Raw genomic sequence first — 15,000 nt, forward strand, 5'->3', positions numbered from 1 at the left:
GCGAGGAACTGAATTTTGCCACACTACTCTTCACCCAGCGCCCGAAGTCCCATCTGTACTCCCTTTGTCTCGAGTTTGGGCCAGAAAGTTTGAGGCTGACTGGATAACATGTCGAGTAGTTTTGGCCGTATAATGAGAGGCGTAGGTAGGTAAGTAGCTAGGTAGGAAGTCTTAGGAGGGTTAGAATGGGTGAAGGAAGGAAGGAAGGAAGGGAGGAGGGAGGAAGGGAGAGAGGGAAAAGAGAGGGATTGAAGGGAAGAAAGAAGGATGGAAGGAAGGAAAGGCAAGGAAGGATGGGTCTTCTTTCTCTTCTTCTTCTTCTTCTTCTTCTTCTTCTTCTTCTTCTTCTTCTTCTTCTTCTTTTCCTCCTCCTTCTCCAACACCAAATCATCATCATTATCCTCTTACTCATCCACATCTCCTTCCCCCTCCCCCTCCTCCTTCTCCTCCTCCTCCTCCTCCTCGTGACGTCAGCGGGCGGCTCGTTGGCTCGGCGCCGCGGCTGAGGCAAATATTTGTCAGGGTAGGAGCGTCGGCGTCACTCCCTGCGTCACTAATGGAGGGGGGGGGGAATGGGAGAGGAAGGGGAGGGAGAGGAAGGGAGTAGGTATAGGAAGATTGAGGGGAGAAGAGGGAGGAGGAGGAGGAGGAGGGGGGAGGAAATTGAGAAGGGATGGAAGGAGGTTGAGGAAGGGGAGGAAAGGGGAAGGGGGGGAGGAAGGGAAGGAGGAGGAGGAGAAGGGAAGAAAGAAGGGAGAAAGGGGGTGGAGGGAGGAGGAGGAGGAGGAGGAGGAGGTGGTGGGGAATAGGAGGAAGAGGAGGAGGAGGATGTTGAGGGAGGGGATTGAAGGGGAGGAGGTTGAGGAGAAGGGAGAAAGAGTTTGAGAGTGAGGAAGAAGGGGAGAGGAAGAGGAGAGGGAAGAAGTGGGGAAGAGGGGAGGAGGTTGAAGAAGACTGAGAGGAGAAGGGAGGAAGAAGAGGAGTAGGAAGGGGAGGAGGATGTGGGTTAGGGGGAGGAAGGGGGGGAATGGGAGGAAGGGAGGAAGAAGTGGCAGGAGGAAGAGGAGGAGGAAGTCGAGGAGGGAGGAGAGGAGGATAGGGAGGAAGGAAAGAAGATCAAACACCAATATGACCTTTTTTTTTCGTTTCCTCCCCTTTTTATTTTTTGTTTTCTTTATTTTCTGTTTTTTTACTCTTCATTATTTTTTTCTATTTCCTCTTTCAGTAAGACTTGGATGTGTAGTTGGCATTTCCTTGCATCTTTTTCTCATCTGTCTTTCTTTAATAACTAACTCTCCTGTCAAACAACCGTCCACCTCCTCCTTCCTCTCTCTTCCCTTTCTTTCTTTTCCTTTCTCTTCCTTTTAAATGTCTTTCTGTAAGCTTTTCAATAAGTCTGGCGTGTGTCTTTGGCCTTTCCTCTCATCTTTCTCTTCATATTCTTTTACCAACTTTCATTTCATGCCTTTTATTATCTCTTTCTCATCTCTCGCTTCTTCAAAAACTCTTGCAAAAACATCGCTCACTGGATTTTCAATAAGACGCGCGCGTGTGTGTGTGTGTGTGTGTGTGTGTGTGTGTGTGTGTGTGTGTGTGTGTGTGTGTGTGTGTGTGTAGTTGGCATTTCCTCGCATCTTTCTTCCTCATCTTCTTTCCCTAACTTCCGCGTACCTCAGCAGCTCGAGTCTTCACGGGTGGAAGGAAGGGAAGGGAAGGGAGGCTCGTGCAATTCCTGGCAATCCTAAACTCCTTCCTCTTTGAGCACCGCTTGTAAATACTCGCGAGGGAAACTTGAGAACCGAGTTTTTTTGAGGATTTCTTGGAGGGTTTGTTATCTGAAACCTCCTTTTTAATGCAGTTTTTTAATGGTATTTTTTTTTCTTTCCCTTCCCTTCCCTTTCCTTCCCATTCCTTTCCTTTCGCTGCCTTTTCTTTCCTTTTCTTTCCTTTTCTTTCCTTTCCTTTTCTTTCTTTCCCTTCCTTTTCTTTCCTTTCCTTCCTTTTCTTTCCTTTCGTCTCCTTTCCTTTTCCTTCTCTTCCCCTCCCTTTCCTTTCATTTCATTTCCTTCCCCTCCCCTCTCTTCTCTTCCTTTCCCTTCCCTTCCCTTCCCTTCCCTTCCCTTCCCTTCCCTTCCCTTGCCTTCTTTTCCCTTCCTTTCCTCTCTCTTCCCTTCCCTTTCCTTCCTTTCTCATCCCTTCCCTTCCTTTCTTATCCCTTCCTTTCCCTTCCCTTCCTTTGTCCCCACCCCTAAATCTCGTTCCCTTAATTCCCCTCCATTTGGGTGGCAGCTCTCCCCTTCCCTTTCCTTCCCTTCTCTTCCCTCCCTTCCCCTCTTACCCTCCCCTTCCCCATCTCTCCCCTCCCTTCAATTCCCTTCCCTTGATCTCCTCGTCTATATCGTTTTCGTGTTCTCTCTCTCTCTCTCTCTCTCTCTCTCTCTCTCTCTCTCTCTCTCTCTCTCTCTCTCTCTCTCTCTCTCTCTCTCTCTCTCTCTCTCTCTCTCTCTCTCTCTCTCTCTCGCTGTGTCAATTAACGAGAGACGGTGTGTGCGTGTGTGTCTGTGTGTGTGTGTGTGTGTGTGTGTGTGTGTGTGTGTGTTGGGAAAAGATAAATTCGGAGAGAGAGAGAGAGAGAGAGAGAGAGAGAGAGAGAGGTTACATATGGCAATTGGGTTCTGGGAGAGGTTGTGAATTCATTCTTTAGCCTGAACAGCTGCCAGCCTCTCCTCTCTATGCGAATGTGTCCCCGCTGTACCAATGTGAATGAGTGAATGAAATGATATTCTGTGGGTGTTTAAAACGTATCATGGGTGGTGGTTTTCCTATCCTATTCTCTCTTACTCTAATGTACACACACACACACACACACACACACACACACACACACACACACACACACACACACACATGGACAAATAGCCACAAAAAACCCTTTCCCCCCTACTTTCTATGCATCCATTCAACGTGAACCATTCCGTCTTGGGGTTCTTCTGTCGCCTCTCACGGAGGGCGGAAGCGACTCACGTTCGTGGTGGGAATAATGAAGAGTCGCGGCTTGGGCGGGACGGACGTGAGGGAGGGAGAGAGAGAGAGAGAGGGTTATGTAAGGGGAAGGAGGGAGGGAGGGAGGGAGAGAAGAAGGGAAGAAAGGGTCAAATAGAAGGGAAGGAGGGAGGGAAATATGGAAACATGGAAGCATGGAGAGGCAAGCAACATGAAGGGTATTGGCTTACTACGAGGTTCTGGTCTGCTGGACAGTCCAAACCACCTCGCTGCGTGCGTTCAGTCTACACCTGTTGCAACGAGGTAACGGTCTAAGCGATTGTTAAAGGAGTTGATGGTTTCCGCACTGACTACTTCTACAGGGAGGTTGTTCCAGTGGCGGATGACTCGGTTTTTTAAAAAAGAAACTCCTGCCAATATCTGTTTTACATCGCCTCGCTTAAATGGGTAGACCTTTGATTCTAGTTCTTGATTGTAATTCTCAAGAGAGAGAGAGAGAGAGAGAGAGAGAGAGAGAGGGTTAGGAAGATAGAGGGAAAGAGTATTTTTCGGGGTCTAGATACTTCTTTGAGATCATGGCTACCCAGGCCGGGATTCGAACCAAGGCCCGCAGATTCGTAGTTGGGGAAGCTACCACTGCACCACGGAGGCGACGGACATACCCCTTAAACATATCGTATTAGCATCAAGTTGAATGTCGCACGGTTCTTCTGGTAACTAGACGGCGCCCGTGATGGAGAAGGCCAGACTCTCCTAATGTATAGTGCTGTATTAGATGCTTTCCGAGGCGCGCGTTACTCCCAGCTTAACGGAGGATGCAATTAAGGCGGAAGGGAATAAGTGGCCCATACGTGGTTTTATCCCTTATTGCACTCCTGGCTCTCTCTCTCTCCCACCCTCCCTCTCTCTCCCTCCCTTCCTCTCTTCCCCCTTTCTCTCTCTTTCTCTCTGTCTATATCTTTGTCTCTCTTCCCCTTCATTCTTTCATTCTTTCTTTTCTTTTTCGCTCTTTCTTTCTCTCAGTCTCTGTCTCTATATCAGTCTGTCTGTCTCTCTCACCTTCTGTGTGTGTGTGTGTGTGTGTGTGTGTGTGTGTGTGTGTGTGTGTGTGTGTGTGTCTGTCTGTCTCTCTCTCTCTCTCTCTCTCTCTCTCTCTCTCTCTCTCTCTCTCTCTCTCTCTCTCTCTCTCTCTCTCTCTCTCTCTCTCTCTCTCTCAAGTACAAGGGCATTGGATTCCTTCTTTTTCACTTTCATTCTTTTTTTTTTAATTATAAGTGAAGGGTTGTCAATATCTTCTTGTCTCGCTCCTTCAGTATTGAGTAATAAGAAAAAACAAAACAAATATAAAATGTCTCGCCACTGAATATAATTGTCAGGTTATATAATTGTCAGGTTTTGTCTCTCACGTAATACTCCCTTACATAATATCTGTCAATGAGTTTCTGGAAGCGATTTTTTAATCCATATTGTAGCGGAGATGAGCACCGAGGCCACACGCACCTTAAGAATATGTCATTATCTTTCCCTGGCTGTTTCAAGTCTATGTTTCTTTACCTAATTGGTGTTATTGAGTTTCTGGATTGTTTTTTAATGTATATCAGCCAGTGTGACGGAGATGAGCACCAAGGTCACGAGCAGCTTAAGAAAATGCCTCCCTATCTTTACTTAACTGTTACACATTATGGTTCATTACTTAATTTGCTGTCACTTAGTTTCTGGATTGTTTTTTATTGTATATCAGCCAGTGTGACGGAGATTAGCACCGAGGCCACGTGCAGCTTAAGAATATGCTCTCTTATCTTTACTTAACTGTTACACGTTATGGTTCATTACTTAATTTGCTTTCGTTGAATTTCTGGATTGTTTTTTAATGTATATCAGCCAGTGTGACGGAGATTAGCACCGTGGCCACGCGCAGCTTAAGAATATGCTTCCCTATCTTTACTTAACTGTTACACGTTATGGTTCATTACTTGATTTGCTTTCGTTGAATTTCTGGATTGTTTTTCAATGTATATCAGCCAGTGTGACGGAGATTAGCACCGTGGCCACGCGCAGCTTAAGAATATGCTTCCCTATCTTTACTTAACTGTTACACGTTATGATTCATTACTAAATTTCTGTCATTGAGTTTCTGGATTGTTTTTTCATGTATATCAGCCAGTGTGACGGAGATTAGCACCGAGGCCACGCGCAGCTTAAGAATATGCTCCCCTATCTTTACTTAACTGTTACACGTTATGGTTCATTACTTAATTTCTGTCATTGAGTTTTTGGAAGTGTTTCTAGAGAGAATATTAGCTACTGTGACGGAGATTAGCACCGAGGTCACGCGCACCTTAAGAATATGCCCCCATCTCTACCTACCTTACCTACTCGTTACACGTTATAATTCCATTCTTAATTTCTGTCATTGAGTTTTTGGAAGTGTTTCTGTAGTGCATATTGGTCACTGTTACGGAGATTAGCACCGAGGCCACGCGCAGCTTAAGAATATGCCCCCACACTTTACCTACCCTCCGTATGTGTTACATTTTATAATTCTTTTCTTAATTTCTGTCATTGAGTTTTTGGAAGTGTTTCTGTAGTGCATATTGGCCACATTTACGGAGATTAGCACCGAGGCCACGCGCAGCTGAAGAATATGCCCCCATACTTTACCTACCCTCCGTATCTGTTACACGTTATAATTCTTTACTTAATTTCTGTTATTGAGTTTTTGGAAGTGTTTCTATAGAGCATATTGGCCACTGTTACGGAGATTAGCACTGAGGCCACGCGCGTATGTCCCTAACTTTATCAATCTTCCCTGCCTGTTACATGTTATAATTCTTTACTTTCTTTTCTTTACTTATTACTGTTATTGAATTTCTGGCGTTTTTATTTTCTCTCATATTGGCTTCATTATTTTTTTTCTGTATCAAGTTCGGTTTCAAGTTCCATTTCCTTGCATATAATAACTGCCAGTGTTTTTCTTCTTTTACATATCGGCTTCCGTTTCGTAATAACACACACACACACACACACACACAAATGAAAACACTAGTAATATCATAGGCGAAATTCAACGGTCTCTCTCTCTCTCTCTCTCTCTCTCTCTCTCTCTCTCTCTCTCTCTCTCTCTCTCTCTCTCTCTCTCTCTCTCTCTCTCTCTCTCTCTCTCTCTCTCTCTCTCTCTCTCTCTCTCTCTCTCGTTCGTTCTCTCTATCTATCTATCCTTCTCTTTCTTGGCTTGATACTCTCTCTCTCTCTCTCTCTCTCTCTCTCTCTCTCTCTCTCTCTCTCTCTCTCTCTCTCTCTCTCTCTCTCTCTCTAAGGGAAGGGCTTCGGGGCTTCGGATGAACATGAATCCGCTTCGAATTCGGTGCTTCGCTCGAGGGCGGGATTGGGAAGAGGAGGAGGAGGAGGAGGAAGCCGGGAAGGTAAACAGAGAGAGAGAGAGAGAGAGACTTCAATATCCTCTACAATATTCCTTCATTACACTCTTTCATCTCTTTCCCTTTTTTCATTTTCTTTATTCATTTTTATTTCATCAAAGTCATTATTCTATTTCGCATTTTATCTTCATTCTCTATCTTGTCTTTGTTATTGAAAAGGCGAGGTAGGGAAGGATTGAGAGAGATCAAAAAGGACACTAGTTTCCTTACCTCCTTGCGGGAAGAACTGTGAGTAGATGCCCTTGAATGTGTCTTCACTGACGATGCCGTTGGGACATTCCTGCAACGATAAAAGTGTGTTATTAGAGACGTGGTTTGTTAAGTGGTTGGGTTGTTAGATAAGTTAAGAACATAGGAACATAAGAACATAGGGAGACTGCAAGAAGATGAGTGGCCTATACAAGACTGCTCCAGATTCCCTCTCACTACCACTTGTCATGTTCGTCCATGTAGCTAACAAGTCTACTCTTAAAACAAGCTATTGAACCAGTTGAGTCTATTTCATTCCCCCACCACCCTATTACTAAACCAATGCCCGCCTATTTCCCTCCTAAATCTATACTTTTCCAATTTAAATCCATTATATGTTTCGTTACTAATGAGACTTCCTATACAACAAAGTGAGGTCATTCTTTGTTGATTTATATTCGTACCATAAGGTGCTGTCTATCATGTGTTTGAAGATACCCTAAACTTAACAAAACCAAAGCAAACACTATAAGTCGTGACTCAGAAATTTCATATATGCTTCCTTACTTATGAGACTTTCTGTACAACAAGGTGAGGTCATTCTTTGTTGATTTATACTCGTACCATAAAGTTTTGGCTATCGTGTGTTTGAAGATACCCTAAACTTAACAAAACCAAAGCAAACACTATAGGTCGTGACTCAGAAATTTCAGATATGCTTCCTTACTAATGGGACTTTCTACACAACAAAGTGAGGTCATTCTTTGTTGATTTATACTCGTACCTTAAGGTTTTGGCTATCGTGTGTTTGAAGATACCCTAAACTTTACAAAACCAAAGCAAACACTATAGGTCGTGACTCAGAAATTTCAGATATGCTTCCTTACTAATGGGACTTTCTACACAACAAAGTGAGGTCATTCTTTGTTGATTTATACTCGTACCTTAAGGTTTTGGCTATCGTGTGTTTGAAGATACCCTAAACTTAACAAAACCAAAGCAAACACTATAGGTCGTGACTCAGAAATTTCATATATGCTTCCTTACTTATGAGACTTTCTATACAACAAGGTGAGGTCATTCTTTGTTGATTTATACTCGTACCATAAGGTTTTGGCTATCGTGTGTTTGAAGATACCCTAAACTTAACAAAACCAAAGCAAACACTATAGGTCGTGACTCAGAAATTTCAGATATGCTTCCTTACTAATGAGACTTTCTATACAACAAGGTGAGGTCATTCTTTGTTGATTTATACTCGTACCATAAGGTTTTGGCTATCGTGTGTTTGAAGATACCCTAAACTTTACAAAACCAAAGCAAACACTATAGGTCGTGACTCAGAAATTTCAGATATGCTTCCTTACTAATGGGACTTTCTACACAACAAAGTGAGGTCATTCTTTTTTGGTTAAGTATATCTGAGTGGCCGGTGTGCGGGCGTCTGCCGTTATAATCTGACAGCGTTCAGTGACCGCCGAGTGGCTAAAGACTGCCCACATGCTGTCCTGGTGACCGCCTCTCAACCCGGACTCTAGATTCCCTTTAAAAACAAGGATCATAGATGAGCTCCGGGGGGCAGTATGAGGCCAAGGAAGATGGCGCCACTATAAACACTTTCCTGCGCCATAACCCCGCCAGGCCCCATCTTGATAGCCTACCGGTGCAAGAGGCTGAGGTATAAAAGCAAGAAAGCCTACCGACGCTATAGGCTCAACGTAAAAAAAGAAAAAGGTTGTTAAGAGAGAGAGAGAGAGAGCGGTAGGCACACACAAAAGTTTTTATTACGAAAGTTATTGTCGTGTGTCATTACTATATACTACGTCTTGTTCTCTCTCTCTCTCTCTCTCTCTCTCTCTCTGTCTCTCTCTGTAAGACGGTCTCGGCCACTCTTTCTTTTATGTATGCATGTATGTATGTATGTATGTATGTATGTATGTATTTTTTTATCATATTTATAAGTCTGTTTGTCTTTCTGAGAACCATTCCTCCTCCTCCTCCTCCTCCTCTTCCTCAGGTAGGCTAAGTCCTTCTGTCTCATTAATTCCACACCTGCCTCCCTCCAATCCTCTTTCTCTCTCTTTCTCTCTCTCTCTCTCTCTCTCTCTTCACTAATCCTTCTTTTCATCTCTCTTCCTCCTCATCTAGCTTTCCTCCATATCTCTTCTCCTTTTCTTGCCTTCTACCATTCCTATTTTTACCCTTCTCTATATTTTCTTCCCTCCTTCAGCTTCAAAATTTTTCCCATATTCTCTCTTTAATGTCCCGAGTACGATAACATGGCGAGAAGTTTAAGGAACGTCGATTTATCCTGGACGTACCCTGGCTTTCAAACTGTTATCAGTACCGGGTAATGGTTGCTTCAGGCTCCTCAGAGTACACACAACGCACACAATGACAATAGCTCTCTCCTTAATGTATGTAACTCGAGGAATTAAGTCAGTCAACTCCGCCCTCGCTATGTAACAGTTGCCGGTACCGAGAAATAGTTGCATCAAGCTCCGCAGAGTACAAATAACACACACGCATTTACGCAATAGTTCTCTCTCCTTAATTAATTTGACTCCGCCCTCGCTATGTAACAGTTGCTTGTCCCGAGAAATAGTTCCCTTCGGCTCTTTGGTGTAGAAACAACAGCATCCATTTCCCCTCGTCAAAAAGAAAGAGAAGGTAGAGCACGAGTTAGGAGATAGAGCAATGTCAACGTACCCTCACCTTCCAACAGAGTCCACTAACAAGAAATAGTTGCTTCAAGCTCCCAAGTGTAAGAAGAGAAGACAGAAAACAACATTTCTTTCCCTTACTGTACACGGGAGAGGAGAGAGGGAGAGAGGGAGTAAAAGTACTTGTTTTTACTCGCCCGTGAATTAACTAACGAACCAGGGAACTATTTTTTCTCCGACCAGGAGGGAGCAAGACGGCTAAGGGCAGAACCAAGACCTCGAGAACTGACTCTGGAGGTGAGGTAAAGGTCAAGTTGGAAGCGTACGCTCTAGCTGCGCGTGGCGGCGGTGCTCATCTCCGTCCCATTGACCCTGTGAGCCTGTGGGGGGGGGGGGACTCATTAACCCAATACAGGGTCAGTGTGACATCTGGGTTATGGCTAATGGCGCCGGTAGGCTTTCTTGGTTTCTTTCTTTCCCGTGATGGTGGTCCGAGGCCCGTTATGGCGAAGGCAAGTATTTATAGTGCCGGCATCATCGTACAGCCCCCCCGGAGCTCATCTTTGATCCTCTCTTTAGATGGAGAATCTAGAGTCCGGGTTGACAGGTGGTCTTCAGAACAGCATGTGGGAACTCTTAGGCCACTCGGCGGTGACTAAAAAAAATCCATCTGTGGCGGCGAGCAGGACTCGAACTCGCGTCCTCTTGGATGCGGCGCCGGTACGTTAGCCACTCAGTCACCGCCTCCCCAAATCTTTGCCTTCCCCATGTGTCCCTCGGTACCCATTTATCGACCAGCCCAAAAAGAAGGATGAACAGCTGGGTAGCCTGCACGCTGACTGCCCAGGGCGGGATTCGAACCTGGGCCCGCAGAATCGTAGTTAGGGATTATAACCACATCGGGGAGGCCTCTAGAGTCTAGAGACCTTGGCAAAATAATGTTACAGATACAATCGGACCGTATTCGGATATCATCGAACAATGGTGAATGCCCCCCCCCCAACCATTCGCTCTTTACACACACACACACACACACACACACACACACACACACACATACACATACACACACACACACACACACGTGCCAGACCAGGTATACTCTGCTCCCAGTGTACCCAAAACGTAATAAGGCTGTGGATAATGAATGCTGACGAAGGGAAATTCCTTGCTATGTCGTGCTTCATTAGACGGGAGCTGAGACCTGAAATTTCCTTCCTGGTCACGATTAAGCAAGACGAAAGATATATATATATAAATATATATATATATATATATATATATATATATATATATATATATATATATATATATATATATATATATATATATATATATATATATATATATATATATATATATATATATATATATATAGATAGATAGATAGATAGATAGATTGGTTGAGAGAGAGTAATGTTAGGAATACAGGTGCTCTCTCTCTCTCTCTCTCTCTCTCTCTCTCTCTCTCTCTCTCCCGGATTTAATTTCTAGGTTTCTGTAATTTTTCAAACGAAGGAGGAAGGAAGATAAAGGGAAGGAGGAGAAGTGGAAGCGGAGGAGGAGGAGGAGGAGGAGGAGGAGGAGGAGGACGAAGAAATAGAAATGGATGAGGAAGAAGAGGAACAAGAGGAGGGGGAGGAAGAGGAGGAAGAGATGAATATATATAAAAATGTGCTTGGGTTCCCAACACACACACACACACACACACACACACACACACACACACACACACACACACACACACACACACACACACACACGAGTAATGGCGGACAAGGTTACGACTCTGGCCTGGCCTTCGCGTCGTAAGCTTCGCCAGAACATACACGAAAGAGCTTGCAAGAGAGAGATTCATTGCCCTGTAAAAGCCGCTAATATTCTCCTCGGGACCGCCAAACGGGGGGAGCAGCAACGCAGTCTTGTGTAGTCTTCCATTTTAACCTTTTTTGTGTTGTACGGTTGCCTAGTTTTTAAGGAGAGACCACCACCTTTTCGAGATCCTAAGGTCTGTGTGGTTTGGATATCTCTATGGGGGCTTCGTGGTGCAGTGGTCAGCACACTTGGCTCACAACAACCGAGAGAGCCTGGGTTCAATTCCCGGGCGGAGTGGAAAAATTTTGCCGGCTTTTCCGATACCCTACGCCCCTGTCCACCCAGCAGTGAATGGGTACCAGGTATTAATCGGGGGTTGTGTCCCGTCTCCTGGGATCTGTTCCCTTCTCCTATAATTCCTTCCTCTTCTGTCTCTCTCCGGCATATGACCACAGATGTTGCGCCGACTAAACGAAACTTTCCAACTTTTCCTCTCTCTTAATCTCACTAACTCTCCCTTCCTTCCTTCCTTTCTTCCTTCCCTTCCTTCCTTTCCTTCGTCACACACCTGTACACTCACTCAGGTAGACGAGACGAGAGAGAGAGAGAGAGAGAGAGAGAGAGAGAGAGAGAGAGAGAGAGAGAGAGAACAGGGAAAAAGGAAGAAAGGAAGAAAGAAAGGAGGGAAGGAAGGAAGGGAGGGAGAGTTAGTGAGATGTAAGAGAGAGGAGAGGGAGAGGAAAGAGAGAGGGTGATGAAAAGGAGGTGAGGAAGAGAGGTGCCAGACGGGACAATACCAACCCAACTTACCTAACTCGGAGGAAAGAATTAATTGACAGACTTTGAAAGGAAAAAAAAAAAATAATACTAAGTGGCGCGGGGCGGACCTCAACCTTGGCTCCATCTGTAAGGGTCCGCTGGCTTATGTAACGCTCTCTCTCTCTCTCTCTCTCTCTCTCTCTCTCTCTCTCTCTCTCTCTCTTAACCTTTCATTCAAGTACCGCACATTTCTTTCAATCATTTTTCCCTCTGTCACTCTCCCTCTCTCTTTCTTTCTTTCTTTCTTTCTTTCTTTTCTCTCTCGTCCTCTAAATCATTTGCTATTTATTTTATTTACGTTTCTTTTTTTTTCTCTCATTTCTCTCTTTCTTTCTTTCTTTCTTTTTCTTTACTTTTTCTCTTTCTCTCTTTCTGTTTTTTCTATTTTTTTCCTCTATTCTTCTCTTTCTTTCTCTTCTCTCCTTCCTCCTCCTTCTCTTCTGCACTTAATCTTTCTCTCTTTATTTTCCCTTTTTGCAAAAATTCTAACTCTCAAAAAAATATTCATGAAAGGTTAAGGAGGAGGAGAAGGAAGAGAAGGAGAGGAGAAGAAAGAGGGAGAGAAAGACAGGAAGAGAAGAGAGTGAATGAAGAAGGGAAAGGTGAAGATGTGACAGAAGAAGAATGGGGAAGAGAAGGGAAGAGAAAAAGACTAACGGAGGAGGAGGAGGAGGAGGAGGAGGAAAACGACCATAAAAAAGAGGAGGAAAGGAAAGAGGGGTGAAAAGATGTGATTATGGAGTCTAAAGGAGGAGGAGGAGGAGCAGGAGGAGGAGGAGGAGGAGGAGGAAGGAAGGAAGGAAGGAGGGAAAGGAGAGTCAGTGAGGTGTGAGAGAGAGGAGAGGGAGATGGAAGAGGAGGTGAGGAAGAGGACCAGACGTGATTTGAAAAGCTGAGGAGGAGGAGGAGGAGGAGGAGGTGAAATGAGACACGGATTTACTAAGGCGAGCGTGTGTATGTGTGTGTGTGTGTGTGTGTGTGTGTGTGTGTGTGTGTGTGTGTGTGTGTGTGTGTGTGTGTCTAAAAAGTGAGTGAATAAATTAAATGAAAATGTAAATTATGTTTCAAACTTGTAATGAATGAATGAATACTTTACTGACTGAGTGACTGACCTATTAACTGACTGACTGACTGACTGACTCACTGACTGATTGACCAACTGACCGACTGAACGACTTACTGACTGACTGACTGACTGATTGACCTACTAACTGACTGACTTACTGACCTACTAACTGACTCACTGACTGACCTACTGACTGACTGACTGATTGACCTACTAACCGACTCACTGACTGACCTGCTGACTGAATGACTAACTGACTGACTGAATGACTGACTGGCTGCCTGCCTGACTTACTGACTTACTAACTGAAATATCGAAAAAAAAACCAGGTATGAGAGAGAGAGAGAGTATAATATGTCTATCCTTCTATTCTTCAACTTCTCAATCTTTCTCTCTTATCTCTCTCTCTCTCTCTCCCAATATGTCTCTTTTTTCCCTTTATCGATATCTATGTCGCTTCGTCTATTTCTTTGTCTATTTCTATCTGTCTCTATCTTCTTATTTCTCTGTCTGTCTATTTGCCTGTGTGTCTGTCTGTCCGTCCCATGATGTTCCTCTCCCTTTCTCTATCTCTCTCTCTCTCCCTCCTCCTCCTCCTCCTCCTCCTCCTCCTCTCCCTCTCCCTCTCCCTCTCTCTCCCTCTCTGCCCTTCCCACGACTGACAGAAGTAGATAGGGTCATGTCTCACTCTTATTGCTCTCTCTCTCTCTCTCTCTCTCTCTCTCTCTCTCTCTCTCTCTCTCTCTCTCTCTCTCTCTCTCTCTCTCTCTCTCTCTCTCTCTCTCTCTCTCTCTCTCTCTCTCTCTCTCTCTCTCCAATTTCCCTTCTCTTCCCCTCCTTCCTTCCCTCCCTCTCTCTTTCACACACACATCCCATTTCCCGCCTCACTAACCATATTTTTCAACCCATTTGGAGTGGGGACCCAATTTTCTGCCCTCCCTCCCCTCGCCCATTATTTTATAAGGAAAGGTACTGCTCAAGGGGAAGGAAGTAATGCCCTCTTTACTTAACCTCTCTTCCCTAAGGCCTATTTCTGCCTATTTCTCTCCTTAACTTTAGTCTGTATGGTTCTCTGTCTAGTGGTGAGGGCTTAGTGGATATGGGATGGGAAGGTGAGGTGAGGGAAGGGATGGGATGGAAAGGGAAGGAAAGGGAAGGGAAAGGAAGGGAAGGAAAGGGAAGGGAAAAGAAAGTAAGGGAAGGGAAGGGGTGGGATGGGAAGGGATGGGAAGGGAAGGGAAGGAAAGGAAAGGGAAAGTAAGGGAAGGAAAGGGGTGGGATGGAAAGGGATGGGAAGGGAAGGGAAGGGAAGGGAAGGGAAGGGAAAGGAAGGAAAGGAAAGGAAAGGAAAGGAAAGGAAGGTAAAGTTAGGTAAAGAAAGGGAAGAGAAGGGAAAGGGAAGGGAAGGGAAGAAGTGGGATGGGAAGGGAAAGGAAAGGAAGGAAAGAGATAAGAAGGGAAGGAAGGGAAAGGGAAAGAAAGAGACATGAAAGTAAGGAAAGGTAAGATAATGAAATAAAGTAAGGTGGAGTAAGAGAAAGAAAGAAAAGGGAAGAGAAAAGAAGAGAAAAAAAAATGTTCTATTATCTTTCATCTCATTAATCTTCTATCATCTATTTCATTCCTTCATCTCCTTCCTCTTCAATCTTCTATCTCATTTTCTTTCTATCGTCTCACTCCTCTCCATCTTCTCCCTTCCTCTTCCTCCTCCTCTTCCTTTCATTCTTCTAAACTTCCAATACATTTCTAAACCTTTTTCACTTCATTTTCGGAATTCCTTGAAACTGATTTCTTTTTCTTCTTCTTCTTTACTTTTCCTTTTATTTTTTTTATTTTTAGCTCCAGAAGAGTTGGACCCTTCATTGCTTGGCTCTCGATTCTTGGTAATTTTGGAGCTAAGATTTATTTTTTAGTATTATAAGTCGTATATTTTTTTACGAATATTATTTTCTTTATGGCAGACTAGACTTTACTTGACCTCTCTAACTTTTTTTCTTATATATTCTTT

The 15,000-nt window shown here is 44.3% G+C and overlaps 1 protein-coding gene and 1 long non-coding RNA gene across 5 annotated transcripts in view; one reads left to right on the forward strand and one right to left on the reverse strand.

Annotated features, from left to right (window-relative positions):
- The window catches only part of LOC127009470 (Kv channel-interacting protein 4-like), a 201,211-nt gene that overhangs the window by 31,177 nt on the left and 155,034 nt on the right, over positions 1–15,000 (reverse strand). For all 4 annotated transcript variants that reach the window (XM_050882565.1, XM_050882564.1, XM_050882567.1 and 1 more), the window contains one exon: positions 6,651–6,720. In XM_050882565.1, coding sequence (XP_050738522.1) covers positions 6,651–6,720 — 70 coding nt within the window. The remainder of the gene's footprint in view (positions 1–6,650; positions 6,721–15,000) is intronic.
- The window catches only part of LOC127009471 (uncharacterized), an 82,538-nt gene that overhangs the window by 1,549 nt on the left and 65,989 nt on the right, over positions 1–15,000 (forward strand). The window lies entirely within an intron of this gene.

This window comes from Eriocheir sinensis, chromosome 41 (assembly GCF_024679095.1).
Source record: "Eriocheir sinensis breed Jianghai 21 chromosome 41, ASM2467909v1, whole genome shotgun sequence".
Taxonomy (NCBI): Eukaryota; Metazoa; Arthropoda; class Malacostraca; order Decapoda; family Varunidae; genus Eriocheir; species Eriocheir sinensis.